The sequence below is a fragment of the Pagrus major genome, chromosome 21 (genome assembly GCF_040436345.1).
Source record: "Pagrus major chromosome 21, Pma_NU_1.0".
NCBI classification, from domain to species: Eukaryota; Metazoa; Chordata; class Actinopteri; order Spariformes; family Sparidae; genus Pagrus; species Pagrus major.
Genome location: NC_133235.1, coordinates 14,558,214 through 14,577,364, shown reverse-complemented (window position 1 = coordinate 14,577,364; position 19,151 = coordinate 14,558,214). Strand labels below are relative to the sequence as shown.

Here is a 19,151-nt window from a genome sequence, read left to right as displayed (position 1 = left end):
AGTCATTCCTTGGTAAGCATTGCGCTCGGCAATTAATAAAAAAAAAAAGTAAAAAGAGGAGGAAAATTAGTTTAATGCATTAACGTATGATTTACCTGACCTGAAGGTAATTTTAATAAAACACGGAAAAACTTTATTACTCCCGTTGCAGAGATTCAGAGCTGCCATTTTGACTGCTTCTCTGTCAGGAGACCGGAACCAAACAGCGGAACCCGGACGTTTTCCATGTCAACACTCGCTGTAGTGTTCTGCTTTCTAAACCAGGAAGATGGATTTGTTGTCGATCAAATGGATTGTTAATTTGCTAGTTTGTTGGTTTTTCATCGGTAAGTTGTATTCTAACTGTGTCAGACCCGCATGTCCACGTATTTGTTAACGAGCGGGGTGTGTTTCTGTTTCAGGCGGTTAGCTTGATGGGCTTCTTTGTGCTCGTAGCTAGCCGAATGCTAACGTTAGCCTAGTCAGCGTTAGCAAAACCTGACCTGTTTGGCTTCAGTCTCCATTACCGGGTTTTTAATATAACGTAGCAAGTTTTACAATGGGGTTCAGCGTTGCAACAATTCTTGACTCATTTCCATCTACTGGGAGTTTAAAATAATCATATACATATCTTAATTAGTATTTTTAACGACTTTTCCTTAAGGCAGTCACAGATTGGGTCTGCCCTCCTCATATGGGCGACTCAGCATCAGCGTGACTGCTCGTGATTCCCCCGCAGCGGCCGCCCGGAACGCGACGGCGAGTAAATGCTAGAACATCACGCCAAATTACATACAATGTTTTGTCAACTAATGTTGATTTGGTCGTCAACAAACATACAATACAAGTGAAGCCGAAATGAAGTCATTTTCAAATATTTAGGGTTGCCTGGCAAATTCGGCATACAGGAGATCCACCAAAACAGAACTGTATTTTAATTAAGATGGTTTTGAATGATACATTAAGATTTCTGCTGTTTTCTTTGAGTGCCCTGGTGGAAAGTTTTGTGGGACCAACAGGTGAACCAAGCCGAAAAACATAATTTCTACTGGAAACCCCGCTGGTGGTCGACGGGCTGAAAGTGAAAGTTGGGTGTCTGTTAAGAGTGCAAGCAATGAGCACTAGACTCATGGTGTACAGATAAAGTACTGTATTTGTCTGCTTTAAAGTGCCACCATTTTGAAAGGACCTGTCTGTGATTTCCTCCTCAGACAAGAGAAATGTGAATGTTTATAATCCAAGGACTGACAGGCCAAAGCAAGAAACACTTTTGTTTCATTAGAGCTGAGCAAATATAGACTGTCACACCTGATTCTGCTAGCTAGTCTCAAGTCTCTAATAAGTTCTTTTACTAGCGAGAGATATGTTATCTGAACAATTAAAACCCACGTTTAGGGGTGGGTATCACAGAGTAACTCATGATACCATAAGACTCACGATACTTTACCCACGATAACAATAGTTTCACAATACAGCGATTCTGTGACTGTGATACATTGCTGAACAATCATCTAATGACAAATCACTGTATCTGTCTAACTGAAGAATACAAAGTACCCTTAAAAAGGCAAAGTGTGTATTCTGTATGTTATGTATTTACTCGCTACACTGTGTTGTCAGTTTCACAGAATTTGCTGTGAACTGGGAGGAAACGGTGAATAAAAAAGTGCATAGAGTCTTATCTTAGTGCCTCTTTAACACACACACTGACTGCAACTTGTCCATGTTTGTGTGTCCCATCATACCATAGTAAAATAGTGATAAACTGGCAAAAGGCTGAACTACAAGTAAGCAGAACAGTTCTGATGTTAAAATGATACAACTATGGCTCACTAGATCCTTTTAAATCTGTGTAAATTAAGTTGAGAGACGTTCACACCACAAGGAGTTATGATTTAGTGACATCAAAGTGCTATTTGGTGCCAGTGTATCAATAATTGTATTGCAAGAGAAGGCAGTATGATACAGTGCCATATCCATATTTTGTCCCACCCCTACTCTTTATTGTGTACTACTGGTAAAAGCCTGGTATTACTCTCCTCGTGCAGTTGTTAATGTGTTTTTTTTTCTTGCAGGTGTCGGCTGTAATTCAGTGGAAAAGAAGATTTATGTGCATCTCAATAACACTGTTCCATGTGTGCGACTGCTCAATGCAACACATCAAATAGGATGCCAGTGTGAGTAAAGCGATAGATTAAAGTGATGCTTAGCACTTGTCAGAACAATCAAAGATGTATCTGTGACACTCATGACAAGTAAAGATACCTGTTACAGTTGTCACATCTTTAAATGTGTATTTTGTGTCCCGATGGCCTCTGAGTGTTCGTCTTTCACTTAGTTTTTGTAGTCATTTTGAAGACTTGTCAGTGTGGTCGATTGCGCCAGGAAGCTACATTTTATTCTGTGGCTTTTAATATAAGAAACGAATTTCCAAAGAAGATGAAAGCACACAAGTTGCAGATAAACCACTCATTTTATGTGATAAATATCCGATGATCAAAAGGTGTTAGTCTGTACCGTAAACTGTTGTCAGACCACAAAAGCCCCGGCAGCAGGCTTTCTTTGCTGCGTCAAAACATCATCTGGTAACTGAGAAGAGGCCTGGTGGAGACGCATTGATAGACAAGCTTTAAGGACATTTTTTATCAGGTACTGCAGTTGTACCTCACATCACATACGCTGATATTTAATTTTCTCTTTCAATTTCAGCCTCTTTGTCGGGTAATGTGGGTGTTCTCCATGTGCTTGAGTCAGAGGAAAACCTGGACTGGGTCCTGAAGTCTGGTCCCAATCCTCCTTATCTGGTTATCCTGGAGTCCCCACTCTTTACCAGGTACAGTTAGCGTGTCTCACCCTGTAGAAGGAGTACCTACAGTACTGAGAGTAAGGGCCTCTCTCTCGTCTTCTACTAATACACTGAATCTTTTTAGCCATTTATTGTTTTTGACAATTCTTAAAGTGTTAAATGGATAGAAAACAGTCAATGGATTAAATGCTAGTCAAAATAAGTGTCAGTAGTTTGATAAGTCCTTTAGTTCCTTCAATTAGAATAGAATAACTTTATTGTCCAGCCACAGCAGGAAAATTGTCTCTATCTCACCCAGTAAAATACAAACAAACACAAACATGTCCACAGGTTTAAAAAACAAAAACAAGACAGATCACATAAATAAAGCAAAGATCTCTCAACTTTACATCTGTCATTGCATTCATACCCATAATGTTCAGCTTACTATTTCATATTTAAGTTTACTGTAATTGGTAGACTACGTAAATTGCATTTGTGATAAATGAGCCCTTGTAGATCTTTTTCTGTTTAGAGTAACAGATGGTGGAGAAGTTGGATCAGTACATGGCAGCAACACCTAATCAGCCATAAGCTGTCAATAACAGAAATGTACAGTAAAGTGAATTTGACAAATTTTACCTTTCAAACATATGTCTGACCTGTATTTGTATCGTTTCCACTGCCCCGTGCCGACTGTCTGCCTGTCAGATCCATCATGATGAAGCTGAAGAACGGCTCCAGCAGGGTGGCAGGCGTTGCTGTTGTGGCGCCGAACGCAAACCCGCCTGAGGGCTTCTCCCCACATACCACCTGTCCCAACGAGAACACAGGTGGGTTGGGAGTTTGCCTGCTAAGACTCGTCCATCAGTATTACACCAGCTGCAGTAATTAATTGTTGTTTTATGATACTCAGATGGCACAGCTCGTGGAATTACAAGCTGTAGTTGGTTTAGTTTTCATGTTCTTTGAGCAGTTTCTGATGATGTTTGACTTTACAGCACAGATTTAATGTCTCATTACTTTATATTTCTTATTTATTTTGTTTTGCTGTGAAATGCCAGAGATACCATCAATTAAAGACTGCATGTGTGACCAGAGTTACTTTTCTAACTGGGAAGAAAAGCTTCAGGCACATAGTGGTCATAGTGCCATGGTTTTAAAATGTTAATTCATTCATCTTTGGTTCACTTTAGTATCAGTGTTACTGGAAGAAGATTCACATAGCATTGTGCTCACTTACTGTGTGTGTTCAATATCTATTTTACAGTCTGGCTCTGTCAGAGGTTTTCTTTTATAACATTAGTTTTAACTATTTCAACTAAGTTAGGCCGACAACTTAAAATTCTACAATACTTATCACTAAGAAGAAGCCATCAGTCACGGGCACAAATAGCCGTAGCAAAATCAAAATGCATTGTTGTTGAATTTGTAAATAAAACACGGCACCATCAAAATGGAACCTGAATGCAAAAGAGAGTTGCATTTAATCTGCAGATTGTTTTTTCTGAATTTTCATAATACTGTGATCTTTAGAGGAGGAAGCAGGTTAAGGTGCTTCAGTTGCTTCACATGGAGTATTGTTTGACTCTAATGAAGACGTACGTGGCCTTGGAACATTAGTCATTTAATAAAGCTAGTTGCCTTAATCTGTGTGAAAGAATTTTAAGCTCTTTGAGTTCATGTTTCTTGCTGAAATTCACCTTGGGAGTCACAGTTACTCCCCTGAACAATATGTACAGGATTTTACCTTCAATTTTTTTTTTTTTTTTTTAAATCAAAGAACCAGATATTAGTAGTTATTGATCTTTTGTACTTTTTCAATTCGACTGGCAGAATTTCATGTCTATGCCACTCAAGTGAGGAAAACAAATGTGACTTTGGCTTCTGGAACCACTTCGCCTCTGTATAGGAGGTACTGACACTGAGCGTTTTAGTGCCAAGGAATAAAATATGAAAAGGCTGAAGTAGACTCTTCAGATGCATATGAGTCATGTTGAGTCATGTCGACTCATGTGGCTCACTTGCCGTAATCAGGGATATAGATACCAACATCGTTTTAGCCTCAGTTTATTTACATAACTCCTGCTTAAACAGTAACATGTATACATCTGCTGTAATTCACTCTCTGTATTTCCCTCAGGTGTGTATTCGGAGGACTATGATCCAGCCCTCGCCCATTGTAATGTGACCGTGTGGAACCCATTGGGAAATGGTTTATCATATGAGGAGTATGACTTCCCCATCTTCTCTATGAAAGACGACAATGACACTCAGGTCATACGGCAGGTAATATAAGTTTGCTACTAAATCTGTTATTTTTGTCTGTTGATATAAACACTTTGAAATTACAGTCGCAGCACAAAATGACTAATTGTTTTCCAGTTGCCTCTGGTGTTGGTGAAAAGGAACTTTTACAAAACAGAACAGTTGCAGTAAAATCTGATCTGAACTTGTCCCAGTTGTGGTTGGCATCAGGAACGAAGCCAGTAAAGTTGTTTAAGCAGCTCTGGAGATCATCATCTTTCTAAAGCAGACATGTTGTGACACATAATGTTGAGACGATTTGTCAGAACCCACAAATCATTAGCTGCTTTTCCAGCAAAAACAGACAGATCGTATTACATCAGCTTAAATGATCTTCTGATGCAGTTTAAGTGTGCATATGTTTCCCCTCAGCAGGCTTCATGTTTCCACTGAAAAGAGCCGCATAGCTCAACATGACCTTCGACTCTCTGTTCTGTTTTATCAAAGCTTTCAGTTTCGGATCACTGATGATGGCGAACTTCCGATTTTAACTTGCCTGTTTTAAACTCCTTATATTGCTCTGTGAAGGACTGTATTGGTGACTTTTTGTGTTTACTGAAATATTTTAAAGGCTTTATTCATGTTCTAGTTTATTTGTTTGAGTTTAACACTTGGCGGTGACTATCTCAGATAAGAAGGCAGTGTAGACGAGGGAAACTCTTCTGTAAACCGACAGTTTCAGGTTTGATCACCAGCGCAGCTACTGCTTCAGAGTGATATATTTAGACCTACACATGGTATTTAGAATATTACTGTGCCCAAACCTGCCACTGTACCCCTGAGCAAGAGCACCAACCCTTATTGTGTGTGCTAACTTGTTCTACAGATTGAAAACTATTTGAGATACTTTAAAAAACTTGAATGTTACTGTGGTTTCTGTGTCTGTAAACACAAACCCACACATGAAGAGATTTCATAAGTCTGGTTTTCTCCATTTTCAGTGTTACTTGGATCATAACCGTGCTGTGAATGGCAGCACTCCTCAGTACCCGCTGTGTGCCATGCAGCTGTACTCCCACATGTCCGCCGTCACTGACACGACCACCTGCATGAGGAGAAATGACATCAACTTCAGCATCAGCCCAGGTATTTACACAACATGAATATAGGGGTACTTTTTTGCTCACTGTTCAAGGTCTGATGAGTTGCAAGAGATTTAACAATTACTGTTTCAAATTTATTTATTTTTCTGCCACACAACAAGAAAATCAATTTAATAAATGCAAGACAATAGTAAATGATTATACTGTTTTCTGACCTAAATCCGTGTTGGTTCTTGTTCTGTGTTTCCCTTTAGAGATGGTTTGTGACCCTCTGGGTGACTACAATGTTTGGGCCTCCACCAGGCCTATCAACAACACAGCCAAGGGCCACAAGATGTGGGAGAGTGTGGTCATTGCAGCAGCTAGGGTGAGTTACTGGGAAGAGCCCTTGTGCTCTTTCACTAGAGTACAACATTTGTTAGTTATTAGCATGCCCGTGTGGGTTCATGAAAACTGTTTTTCAGCCAGATTCTGCAGTGATCTCACTCACTTTAAAAGCTTTCCAGTGTAAAAGTCAAGTCCAAGATAAGCCCTGCTTTGTAATGTGTGTCATGTGACCTTACAGTCACTGATAAAGTCTGTGTTACTCAGAGTGTTTCTGTGCTTTGCTTCTTGTGTAAATAGTTTTCTTACTTCATGTCCTTGAAAACAAGTGAGATTAGTTACACTCAAAATGTTTTTCTAACCATCAGGAAGATCAAAGCATTAATCAGTTAACTGAAATAATAATCAGTAGATTACTTGATTAAAAATAATCCTTAGTTGCAGCCCAACCTTACTCATAACTTTTTCAATAGAAATTCATTATACCATAGGTAAACCAAAAAACAAGATAGGCTGCATTTCCTCATAGTTTGAGGCCACATTTTGTTTAATGGTATGATGAAAATAGGTTATACTAAGTTGAACTGAACTACTAACCTAGATTTGATGTCTGCTTGATGGATCTCCTCTCCTCTCCTCTCCTCTCCTCTCCTCTCCTCTCCTCTCCTCTCCTCTCCTCTCCTCTCCTCTCCTCTCCTCTCCTCTCCTCTCCTCTCCTCTCCTCTCCTCTCCTCTCCTCTCCTCTCCTCTCCTCTCCTCTCCTCTCCCCTCCCCTCCCCTCCCCTCCCCTCCCCTCCCCTCCTCCTCCTCCTCAGTTGGACAGCAGATCTTTCTTCTTTGACATCGCTCCAGGAGCAGAGAGCGGAGTATCTGGGTTCGTCACTCTACTGGCGGCCGCTCATGCTCTACGTAATGCCACCCAGGAGGCTCAACCTAACCGCACCATCCTCTACACCTTCTTTCAAGGGGTCGGTTGTTTCCACATCAGTGTTTGCACTATTGTGCTAGATAAATATATCAAATTAGATGTTGTCCTGCCAGCCTTACTCATGTTTCATGTTTGAATCCAGGAAACCTTTGACTACATCGGCAGTTCGAGGATGGTGTATGATATGCAGAACAATCAGTTTGCTGTGGACCTGGACAACGTTCACTCAGTACTGGAGATTGGACAGGTGTGTATTGTAAACTTATTCAGTAACCTTTTGTGTATTGGATGTAACACCAATACAATGTAACATTGGAACACCTTAAGACAGAAACATTTAACTAAATTGATATAGATGCAAGGCAAGGCATTGCTTGAATTTTTGCAATACTAGCAATACTATTCAAATATAATATAGCCTTAAATGTAACTCAAACAAAGAATAAGTAAACAACTTCACTAATCTGACCAGCCAACTTTGAAAATTGAACAAACTTAAAAACCCAGTGCACAGAATTTGGTTGGTTAAAAGAAATGTTCTGATATTCAACCCTACTTTAACAAATTTAATGGATTAAATGAAGGACTTAATAAATGAGTCATTGACCCAGAACCATTAAAGCAATGCCCAGTTGCCCACAGTGAGTTAAACGATTTAATGTATGCCTACTGATGCTGTTGTTTTTGACAAACTTGTAAGTGCACTTTGCAATGTAATTCTTCGCACGCTGGTTCTGATTGGCTGGTATTTCTAAGCTTTCTCCATACGCGGCTCACCTGCTGTTATGGACGGAATCACGAGTAAAATTCAAACTGAACGTGAAATGTGTTTTTTTGGGCGACTTTGTAAAAACTTACTGCTGACAAAGAAAGCAGATAATGATGCTGGTACAGAAAAAACAGAAAGGAGAGAGAAACAGCAAGGCGAGGCAAGCCAGTGTGTTCTCATTAAGGTGGGCAATTAAAGCAACACTATGTAATGTCGGCAAACTCTTACAGTGATTCTAAAGGAAGATACTTGCTTTTTGAGTCTCATTCTATAGTCGTCAAGATCTTTCCAATTGATTTAAATATCTTCAGTCTTCCTCACAATGTATTACCATAGTTCTCAGTCTCAGAAAGGTTGGTGACCCCTGCATTAAACTATAAAAAATCAGTCTTTATAGTGTGGTCAGGCATTCAAAGATAAGTTAAAGTTCAGTTCAACATGTTGATCCCAAAATAATAGTACTTTATGATTGCAGCATTACCTTTGTAAACAAAATCAGAAAAGGATATGCGCTTGACTTTTTAAAATTAATTTAATGTTGTAGGATTTATGTTATGTACTTTGTGTGTAGTGTATCAGAATGTTGAATTTGTTCACCATAGGTGGGACTTCGTGCTGACTCCAAGCTGTGGCTTCACTCTGATCCAGTGTCGACGAAGAACAGCAGTGTCAACGATGAGGTTTGTATCTGTGTATATTTAAGTATCACGTCTTGAACACTTCTCTACATCCACGAGAAATGCACAATTTATTTATTTGTATTTTCAGATTGTGAAAGGCCAATTTCACAGATATTGATAAAACCCACAAAGAATTTGAATAGTAAATGACTGTTTAGGAGCAGACTTGGCTATAAAATCAGAACAGAGACACTTATTTAGCTTACAGTGTCTGTGGTATTGGTTTTTTTTCATTCCCTTCCGTGTTTGTTTCAGGTGAGAAAGCTCATTGGAAACCTTCAGACGGCTTCAAGAGGTTTGGGCGTCTCAGTGGAGGAGCCAAGTTTTTCTCAGCCTCTCCCGCCGTCATCCTTCCAGCGTTTCCTGCGAGCTCGGCCAATCCCTGGTGTCGTTATTGAGGATCACCAGTCTGCTTTCACCAACAGGTAATTCAGGGCTTCTTTAAAACACACTATTATAACACACTATTACATTTCATTAAAGGAATTGCCATGTTTATTTTAAATGTATTTCCTGTTCTGTGTGCAGGTTCTATGAGAGTATGTACGATAATGCAGAATACCTGAACGTATCTTACCCACCAAACATGACGCCAGAGGAGCAGCTTGAGTTTGTTACGGACACTGCAAAGGTATTATTGTTATTCAACCATATTGACCATATTTATGTGCTTTTAAATTAGCCAGTCCACAACTTCGGCTGCACTCAGTGTGGTCGGAAAGATGTCATTTCAAGAAGGGATATGATTCACAGTTTCTTCTTTGCTCTGATGTCAACATGAACCCTTCTTTATCAGAATAGATGGTTGTCTTCTTTTTCTGAATTTCAGCCTGAAAATGTATAGCAGCTGTTTTGAACAAAAAATTTTCTGAAAAAATGTATTTCAGGCTCTGACCGAGGTGGCCACCATGGTGGCTCGGGCGCTCTACATTCAGGCAGGAGGAGCAGAAACTCAGCTGAGCAGCATTAACGCAGACCCTCAAACCGTAAGACTGTTGGATTTCATTTAGGAATCATGACTGAAAGACTATTGACATATGTTATCTAAAATGAAGCCTTGAATACAGTAAAAGTTTTGTTTTATATCTAAATTGATGTTGTAGAGGCCTTAAAAATATTGCTGTTTTTGGTGAGAATTTACGCCTAAAATACAGATTATCCTCTTGTATACAATATCAAAAGTTGCTCTCATTTTCTTGCAGTTATATGAGTTATTATTTTTCATTTTATATTTAGGATTTGATTAACTTGCACACATCGTTTGTATATTTCTTTATTCTCTTTTCTTGTACATATCATGTATTGCTTTATTCAGCTGCAGTTTGTTCTCTCTTTTTCTGTCACTTGAAATCTGCCTTCTTAAATCATTTGTATTCTCTTTAATTCCACGACAATCAATGGGTTTTCTGCTGCATTTCTGGATTTTTAAATGATGACTAATTTTTCTTAGTGTGTCATTTATTTTTTAATTGAGCAGAAGTGATTTATTTTCTCTCTCTCAGGTGACCCGAATGCTTTATGGTTTCCTTGTTCGATCAAATAACTCCTGGTTCCAGCAACTACTTCCCTCTGACCTCGGGAGCCATCTGGGTAAGTTGGGATATAGATTTCTTAAAACAAGATTCTTACAGAATTGACAGAAAAAAAACTGCTATTTATTACTGACACGGTCTATCTTGAGTTGGTTTTATTTTGAATCTGCTGAGGGAATGATGAATGTCACTACTGTACTCTTTGGTGTATATATTTTAGTGTATATTTCTTTGGTAAATTCACGCTTGCTTGCTTTTATTAAAGGAGCCAATGGGCACTAGTAGCAGCATTATTTCCTGACACTAAATTGAATTTTGTGTGTCTGTCTGTCTCAGCTAACAGGCCAACAAACTTCTATGTCGGCGTGGCCCAGCAGTCCAGTGAACCGACCCTCCTGGTTCAGTACCTGTTGGCTAACCTGACTGGTAGCACTCCCAACATCACCCAGGAGAACTGCCAGAGCCAGAGAGAGGATGAGGAGGACAAAGAGAGCAAACATGTAAGACCTAAAGCATTGAGCAGTCCTCATTTTGTTAATTGTTGAGTCCTTTATTTTTTAGACTAATTATATACAAAGAGGGGGGGAAAGGACATTTAAATTATATTTAGATTTTCTTATTTAAACAAACTTAACAAAGGAAATTAAAAGGTAAAACAGGGAGAAGAAAAGCAGCTTGTCTTCACACTGAAACCAATAAATATTAAGTATGTTTTTGATTTAAAATGATTAATTAGTTATGAAATATAGTTGCAAATTATTTTCTTTAGGTTGACTGATCATTTAAACTGCTGTTGTTATGTTAGGCTAGACGCCAACATAGGATAGAAATAAAGACAAAGTGACACCAACGTGTACTGTCTGGACTTAAAAGTGTAACTATCTTCTTATACAAAAATCTAAATATACTTGATAAAAATAAAATAAAGGTACATTTTTAGTTATTTTGCCCTCTGTTGCTATGAAGTGGGTTTGAGTTTGACACGTTTCACTTGTTTTTAAAAAGAAATAATAATTATTTCCCCCTCCACCACCCTGTGACACCCCTCACCTACCCCCTCAGATGTACTACTATATGTGGGTTCAAGGCGCGGCGCCTCCCAACAGCTCACAGCGGGAGGGTTACTGCGTACGCTCCACGGTCCGTCTCTCCAAAGCTCTGTCCCCAGCCTTCGACCTGCGGGAGTACACTTCCACAGATTATTCAACGTGGACAGAGTCCAGGTGGAAGAGCATCAAAGGACGCATATTCCTGGTGGCCAGTCACGACCTGGAGGTAAACCACTCACTCCTCAGAGACAAAGACACATATTTGTGTATTGATAATATGTCAAAGTTATATTTACAGCTTGTTCAATTGCTCCCAAATGACCAAAATAAATCAATTCATACAGCTTTAATGTCTTATTGTAGTTGTGTACTTATAGAAAAGCATAGAACAGAAGTAATAAGATTGTTCCTTTGACTCTTCCAGATGTTGACGCTGGGTGTAGGTGTTGGCGTGCTGCTAACATCCCTGATACTGACATACATTATCAGCTCAAAGGCCGACATGCTCTTCAGTGCAGGGAGGGAGCCGACCAATGCCACCTACTGATCCACACGGAGACTCCGCAGGCCTACGACCACTACTACTACTACTATTACTACTACAACTACTACTTCTATCCCAACCAGACATGGACAGGCTCTCTTTTCTTTAAATCACACAACATAAGTAGGTACAGGTTAGACACAGCAGCAGAGGGAGGGTTTTTTTTAGACGACGACTCCATGTTTATGGACTCACTGAGGTGAGGCGTGACATGAGGACCGGACCGGACTGGATTGGCCTGGATGGATCTGGACTCATCAGGGTCAGAAAACACTGGTCAGGCACCAGCAGGCCCTGCCAGTGGACGGATGTTTATATTTGTTTTTGTTTTCCCTTTTTTTATTGTAAAAAAAAAAAAAAGAATGTTTTTGTTTACTGTGTCATGGGATAGGCACTAAACATTGAGCATTATTTTGAGTGTGTGATTGTGAATATGTAAATGTGAGTGTGTGTGAGCAATTGACAGTGTGTATGAACACAGGAAATGTGTGTGTGTGTGTGTGTGTGTGTGTGTGAGGATTGCGATGGTATGTGCAATACTGTAGCTGTCTTCTCTGTCAGTGTAGTTAACTTATCAATCAGTTCTAATGATAAGGAACCACTTTTTGCGTCAATGAACAAGTAGTAAAATTTAAGGTTTTGCAGAATCTGGAAATGTGTGGTGAAGTATTTTGATAAGTTTTAGGTCCTGGGATGTTGATCCTAGATATTTATATTGTTCAGTCCCAGTACACATATAACTACACGTGTTTGTAGTAGACCCACTGCAATTTCACATATTGTGATATTTGTGTGGCGAAGAAGAATTTCCCAAGGAGTCTGGTGCGGCTGACAAACACTTCACTTTAACTTCATATCGATCAGCTGCCAAAAATCAAAGTCGAATCCAGTCAGAAAATGTTGTGTTTCGACACTGAAAATGCGCTGGTACTGTGGCTGTGCACTCTTTTTGGGTTCGTACCTTTTTCACAAGGTTTCTTTTAATGATAACTTCTGAAAATTGTGACAACACGCAAGATGGTTTTAATTTTTTTTTTGTTGTTGTTGTTGGATGTTCATTTAATGGCTGGAATCAATGACCAATTGTGATGCCTTGATGAAGAAATAAATATTGCTTCTTTTCCAGTTTATCTTTCATTGTCCACAGACCACTGAAATGTAACTGATCTTTTGTCCTAGTCCTAAAACCCAGAAATCAGTAAGCATTTTTGCATTTCCAGTTCCCTCAAGTCAATGGGTTTTCTGAATGGGTTTTCAGTTAAATGCCTGAAAAAAGGTCTGTGGTTACCACAGGCTTAAGACACATCAGTAAATGTACTACAATTGAATTATAAAGTGCTTTTGCGTCTTAAAAAACAAACGTTGCTAACAAGTGGCTAAATGAGACTACAGGATATTAAACGTCATCATTTTGAACATGAAGACTCATCTAGTCTTTACAAGCTGACTTTAGTTATCAAACTATTCTAACTTTAACTTTACAACTTGTAGATTTATCAATTTATAGAAAACATGTATAGTAATTGTGTAGGAAGACACTTAGTGGTGGTGAAGTTTAAGTCATGTGACCGCAATGTAGTCTGTTTATAGCCTGACATTAGCTTTTTACTTCTAGGGATTTGATTTATGCTTCAGAAATCACAAAAATGGTGTTCATCTGTAAGGATTATCTTGCTGAACAAAACGTGTGAGTATCATAAACTTGTGTATGCCACAGAGATTATTATCGGCAATAATCCAAAATCCAATTAAAAAATCCTATAGGCTTTTTGACGAGGGAACCGGAGTAATGCTAACTTCCGGTGAGACTCGATAGCCATGTTCCAACCAGTAGAGGGCAGTCAAATGTATATAATTATAACACAAGATGTAGAATTCAAATACTTCGAACTAAAATGTCAAGATTTTAACCTGAATCAATCAACAACACTACCACTCACCCGTACACGTTTGTTTTCAGGTTAAAAAAAAGAAGTGGTGTTGGGGTTTAACTACTTTTTAACGTTAGGCCGGTGCCGGACACATACAAAGATAAACGCAGCTATCGAGAGGGAAATCCGTGTTCACTTCTGTTTTGGCAAAAACTAGAGAGCTTCCGATGTTGGGCAGAAGTGTCGTAAATCCAGCTAGGTGAGTTGCCCTAGGCCTACAGCTGATAACTGATGATCAAAATTCACTGATAAATGTCACCCTGTTAATTTACTGATTTGGGTGCGAGCAGAGGTGACCATATAAATCGGGGTTTTGATGTAGCATGGTCTCGGAGACTATAAGAACATAGTCTCGGTATCGGCAGGAAAAGACGGATTTCTATCTTGTCATAATCAACATCTCTGCTCATCAAACCTCAGGCTGGCAACCAAACAGTTAAAACCTTAAAAAAACATACAATTATTATTATATTTTAAAATGAAAGTATGTCAATCAAAAGGTTTGAATATGTTGAATTATTTCAGTGAGAACAAACTATTTCTTCATATCAAGGACATTTTATTTATGAAGCCAAAAATCAGAAATTCCCTTCAGAGGGCTCTGCAACACACTATTTGACTGGCCCGGAAATAGCAATAGCAGATTGACAACATGGAGAAACAAAATAACATTATTAAGTGAAGAAAATCCGTGTGCATATTATAAAGAAAGCTTAAAAGATAGTCTTCCATGTATCTGAAAACACATTATAACCCTTAAATACTACATTGCCGAAAGATACATGGAATTTAGAAAAACAGTTTTAAATATTTCTGCCTCTTTGACATGAAACCATGAAATAAACCATCAAACTCCATCAAAGAAATGTGATGTGACATAATGCACACATGGTTGATGTTTTCTTCTGGGTTCTTATCTTACGTATGTTTTTAATTCACAGTACTTATTTCTGAGAGAGCACAGAATAATTCTAATTGTATTTAATGCTGCTGGTCCAGTCACATATATGTTTCTTCACATTTCCTCAAAGGTCAGACTGGATTTGATGATGATGATGATGATGGTGGTGGTGGTGGTGGTGGTTTTGGAACATTTTTCCCATCATTCCCTCTGTTTTATGAGCCTTTTATGGAACCACTTTACTTTGTGACATTATGCTGTCCAGCTCTCCTCTCTCACAGAAACATCCCAGCGGTAATGATATATGTGTTGTGGCTGCACCTCAGTGTTTCACAGGCCTGCGCCCCCAGGGGACACCAGAGGAGGGGCCACAGTGGATCGGAGGCGGGGCGCACGGTGCTACGGCTGAGTGGAAAGAAAGTGGAAAGTGAGAAAATACCTGAATGGACAATCTGGAATAAGTAAGTAGTATTTTTTCTCTGGAAAATGCCTCGATAAGCTGCCGCTGGTGATTGTGGGTGCGTGTGCGCTGCTGTAACGCGGAAAGAAAGAGGAGGCTCTGGGGCGCCGGAGATCTCCGGTTTCCCCAAACAATAGTCGACAGGACGCGATGATGGTCGCCTTTTTTTTTTTTTTTGAAACCGCAGGGAAGTTTAGGACCCTCATCGGCCCTATTGTTGTTCCCACCGAGGCCACGTAGCTCTGTGGGGCGATTTTAAACGTGGGAGGACGACTTGTGTGTTTGCGAGTGTTTCTAAAGGATATAAATGATCCAGAGACGGATGCGCATGGAGGGAAGAACCGCGTCCAGTTTGATTGTAGGCCGGAGGGTTTGAATTCTCTCCTCGGTGAGGGACTGGTGCGAATTTGAGTGCGTCCATTCATTTACAGTGAGGAAAAGGAAAAGGGGGGAGAAAGGGAACAAACATACGGGATAATTTGGCATCAGGACGCGACCGGTGGGGCCTGGGAGTCTCCCATTGTCCTGCCCGACTACAACAGCCTCCTTTTCTCATTTTGTAGGTCGCACAACTCTTTATATTCGCCCTAAATGCTCCCGGGTCCTCACAGTAAGTTAGCCCTTTGGTAGCCTTTTGTGCATGTGCAATATTGTTGAATTATTGATGCGGCTTGACTCCTGATCCATGTCGCCACATCCAAATGTGCCCATATGGCTTTTGCGCCGTTCAAAATGTCCAAATTCAAACAGAAACAGTGAAATGTGACCGCAGCAGCTACAGGCCCTGATTTCCTCAATTACCTGCTGCCCTTATAAATGCTTTATTTAACAGTTGTGGGCTTTCTTTGGGAGGAAATACACTGTATAATGCCATAAATACTCATTAAAGTTAAACTACCACAGTAACTGCACACTGCTTCCACTGGGACTGTAAGCTGTAGTGATAAAACAGGACATATAACCATTAAGTGTCTGTGTTAGTGTGAAGTAGCTGTACTTTACAGTAGCTTCACAGAGAGGATTAAGAAATACCAAGTACAGAAAGGTTTTGTTGACACACATGCATTGAAACAGTCTGTAGGAGTATCACTACAAATTTACACATTTACAGTCCAGCAGGGCGTAAACTGACTACCTTTATGATTAGATTAAAAATAATGTCAATAAAATGTAAGAAAATAGTGATACGTTCTAATCGGAGTCTAAGGTGACTTCTAAAGCTTGCTTGATATTCAAGTTTCAGTGATATGAACCAGAGAAAAGCATCAAATCCTCACGTTTTAGAAGCTGCAGCCCTCAAACTGAAGTAATTTGTGCTCGATAAATAACCAAAACAATCAGTTGGCTATCAGAATTGTTTGCACTTCACTTTCTTTTGATCCGCAACCCAGTCAAGCAATCGATCGATCATCTCGGCACCAGTCTACCTGTACTTCTGTATGCTTAAAGGGTGAGTTCACTTAAATGACTGAAAACAGAATTTCACCTCTTGCCTGTTGGTTTGGTTTAGTTTCGTGACAAAAAAGCAAGGTAAAGTCCAAAACAATCAACGTTTTTAAGATGAAAACAGCTATTGAAAGTCTGACTTTGCAATTAGAAGAAAATGTGAACTAAAAGCTCTAAAATTACGTAACATATAAAGTTTCTCTCAAGAAGCAGACCAGGTCGAAGGTGTTCTAGTCCACCAGATACATCTGTAATCACATCTGACAGCAGACACTTTATTTTGCAGAAGAACTGCTTAGTTTATGATTAGTAAATGTCAAAAAACAAAAACAAATCTAGAGCTAACAAATATTCCAAATGACAAATCATTTTTTACAGCTGTTGCCATAGAAGCACCTGTCACTTAACCAACTAACACGAGGCTGGCCAAAGTGGGGCCTACAGGTCAATATTGGTCCGCCATTAGGCTCAGTTTAGCCCCCAGATGTTTATAGGGGAAAGTAATAAAATTGAAATATAACATTTATCGCCGTTCAAGCCGTTTTATGTCTTGGGAGGTAAAAATGCTCTTTAAATATGCAACTTAGGATCCTACAATGGGTGTTTTGCATTTTGCCTGTGTTTTAGTTTTGGCCTTCCAAGGGAAAAAGTTCGTAACCGATTAATCGACTAATTCTTTCATCTTTACTTCAAACTGCGAAGGATTAAATGTCCAGCGGATAGAATTTTGTGGCATCTAGCTGTGAGGTTGCAGGGTGCAAACAGCTGAATACCCTTCGCAAGAATGTGAAAGGCCCTGTCTAGAGTCAGTGTTTGGTTTGTCCCTTCTGGGCTACTGTAGAAACATGGAAGTGCAACACGGTGAACCCGCTTCCTCTGTGGATATAAAAGGCTCTTTCTAAGGATATGAGAACACAACGATTAATAGTTTCAGGGGATGTTTACAGAAATGAGAACATGATTCTGAATATTATATTACATTTCTGCCAATAGATCCCTCTAAATCCTACACACTGGACCATTTTAAAGGTAAAACATTCATAAAGATATCTCCATTGTCTTTCAGAGAGTTGATGTTTACAGTGAGTGACAGTGTGAACTTTATTTTGAATGGGTAAAAAACTTAGTTTACCAATGTAAACTGTCTAGATCATGCTTGAAAGGCATGTTGTTTTGAGTTTTTCTGTCTTTCTAAAGGCTTTGAGAACCACAAAATAAAAAGCACTCACAATGGTACCTTTGTCAACTATAAAATGAATCACTAACTATTTGATAATCGATTAATCGGGTTGAGTAATATTTAAAGAAAGGAAAAAAGTCTAAATTCTCTGATTCCAGCTTCTGAAATGTGAATATTTTCTGGTTTCCTCCTCTATGACAGCAAACTAAATATCTCTGGGTTGTGGATAAAACAAGAAAGTGCTTGGGGGAACACTGATCAACATTTTTCACTATTTATCTGACATGTTATAGACCAAACTAATCGATTAATTGAGAAAATAATTGTTAGTCACATCTCTAATACTGCATGTCTAGACACCACAGTAAGGAGAATCGTGAAATAACGTTGTTGAGCTGACCCTTTATTATGTTGTCTTACTGGATATTTTTTTAAAACGCATTCATCCCACACAGCCTAATGGACCAGAGTCGTTTTATCTGAACCACATCCATCCGATCTCAGCCCACTGAGCCACTTCCTGTCTCCTTAATACTTTGTTTGTATTTGAAGACAGATTGTATGCAGGGGTCCCTTTGAATCCCAGCACTGAGCAGAGGACAGGCCTGTTGATTCAACCATATCCTGTTAGATTTACGCACACGCACACACACACGCACACACACACACACACACACACACACACACACACACACACACCTGCTCCGGTTTGCTAGCCATGTGTGCACGAAGGCTGACAGTAGCAGTTGTCTTGTTTTTCCGCTGGTTTTACTGGTGTCGTCGCAGGCAACAGTGGGTGGTGGTCGACCCTGTTTGTGTGTGTGTGTGTGTGTGGCCCTGGTGCAGCAGTGAGCCTCTTCCCCCTGCCGGACCCTGGGTGTGTGCACGCTTATTTTCACAGTTGGTATATCAGGCCTCAAATGGCTGTTGAATGGAGCTGGTCATTTCAGAGATGGCCCAGATTGCTTCTCCGCCCTGACAGCTGCTGTCTCAGTGCCAGCAGCTTAAAACGTTCGATGACAGCTTGATTTCTTTTTGCCTTTGGGAGAAAAGAGGCTGTAAAATCCTACATCTGCTTGCTTTAGACGTAATGTGACTGAAGCTGCACGTTTACAGCAACATTCCTGACTAATTTTCATTGCTTTAATGATTCATAATTGATGGTTTGATCGATTTATTGAGCATCATGAACTTACTGACCGTTTTGATATAAACATCGTCAGACTTTCCCGGCAAGTTGAGTTCATTTATTCTTTTCTATAAAGCAAATCAGAGTAGGGCTGCAATGAACAG

At 39.6% G+C, this 19,151-nt stretch overlaps 1 protein-coding gene across 1 annotated transcript; it reads left to right on the top strand.

Annotated features, from left to right (window-relative positions):
- The first annotated feature begins 186 nt into the window (after positions 1-186).
- ncstn (nicastrin) lies at positions 187-13,065 on the top strand. Its single transcript, XM_073491388.1, has 17 exons — positions 187-326; positions 2,055-2,156; positions 2,689-2,812; positions 3,476-3,597; positions 4,908-5,053; positions 6,013-6,157; positions 6,369-6,481; positions 7,254-7,406; positions 7,509-7,613; positions 8,738-8,815; positions 9,071-9,240; positions 9,344-9,446; positions 9,703-9,801; positions 10,318-10,405; positions 10,684-10,847; positions 11,410-11,622; positions 11,821-13,065. The coding sequence occupies exons 1-17, from the start codon at positions 269-271 to the stop codon at positions 11,941-11,943; spliced, it is 2,106 nt and encodes a 701-aa protein (XP_073347489.1). The 5' UTR covers positions 187-268; the 3' UTR covers positions 11,944-13,065.
- Positions 13,066-19,151: the final 6,086 nt, after the last annotated feature.

What these genes read in the sequence shown, in the direction of transcription:
- ncstn (XM_073491388.1), top strand. Translation starts at nt 269, where the DNA reads ATGGATTTGTTGTCGATCAAATGGATTGTTAATTTGCTAGTTTGTTGG. An exon ending in CTGTCCCAACGAGAACACAG is followed by an intron (nt 3,598 to 4,907) that starts GTGGGTTGGGAG and finishes TATTTCCCTCAG; the next exon opens with GTGTGTATTCGGAGGACTAT. An exon ending in TGGCCAGTCACGACCTGGAG is followed by an intron (nt 11,623 to 11,820) that starts GTAAACCACTCA and finishes TGACTCTTCCAG; the next exon opens with ATGTTGACGCTGGGTGTAGG.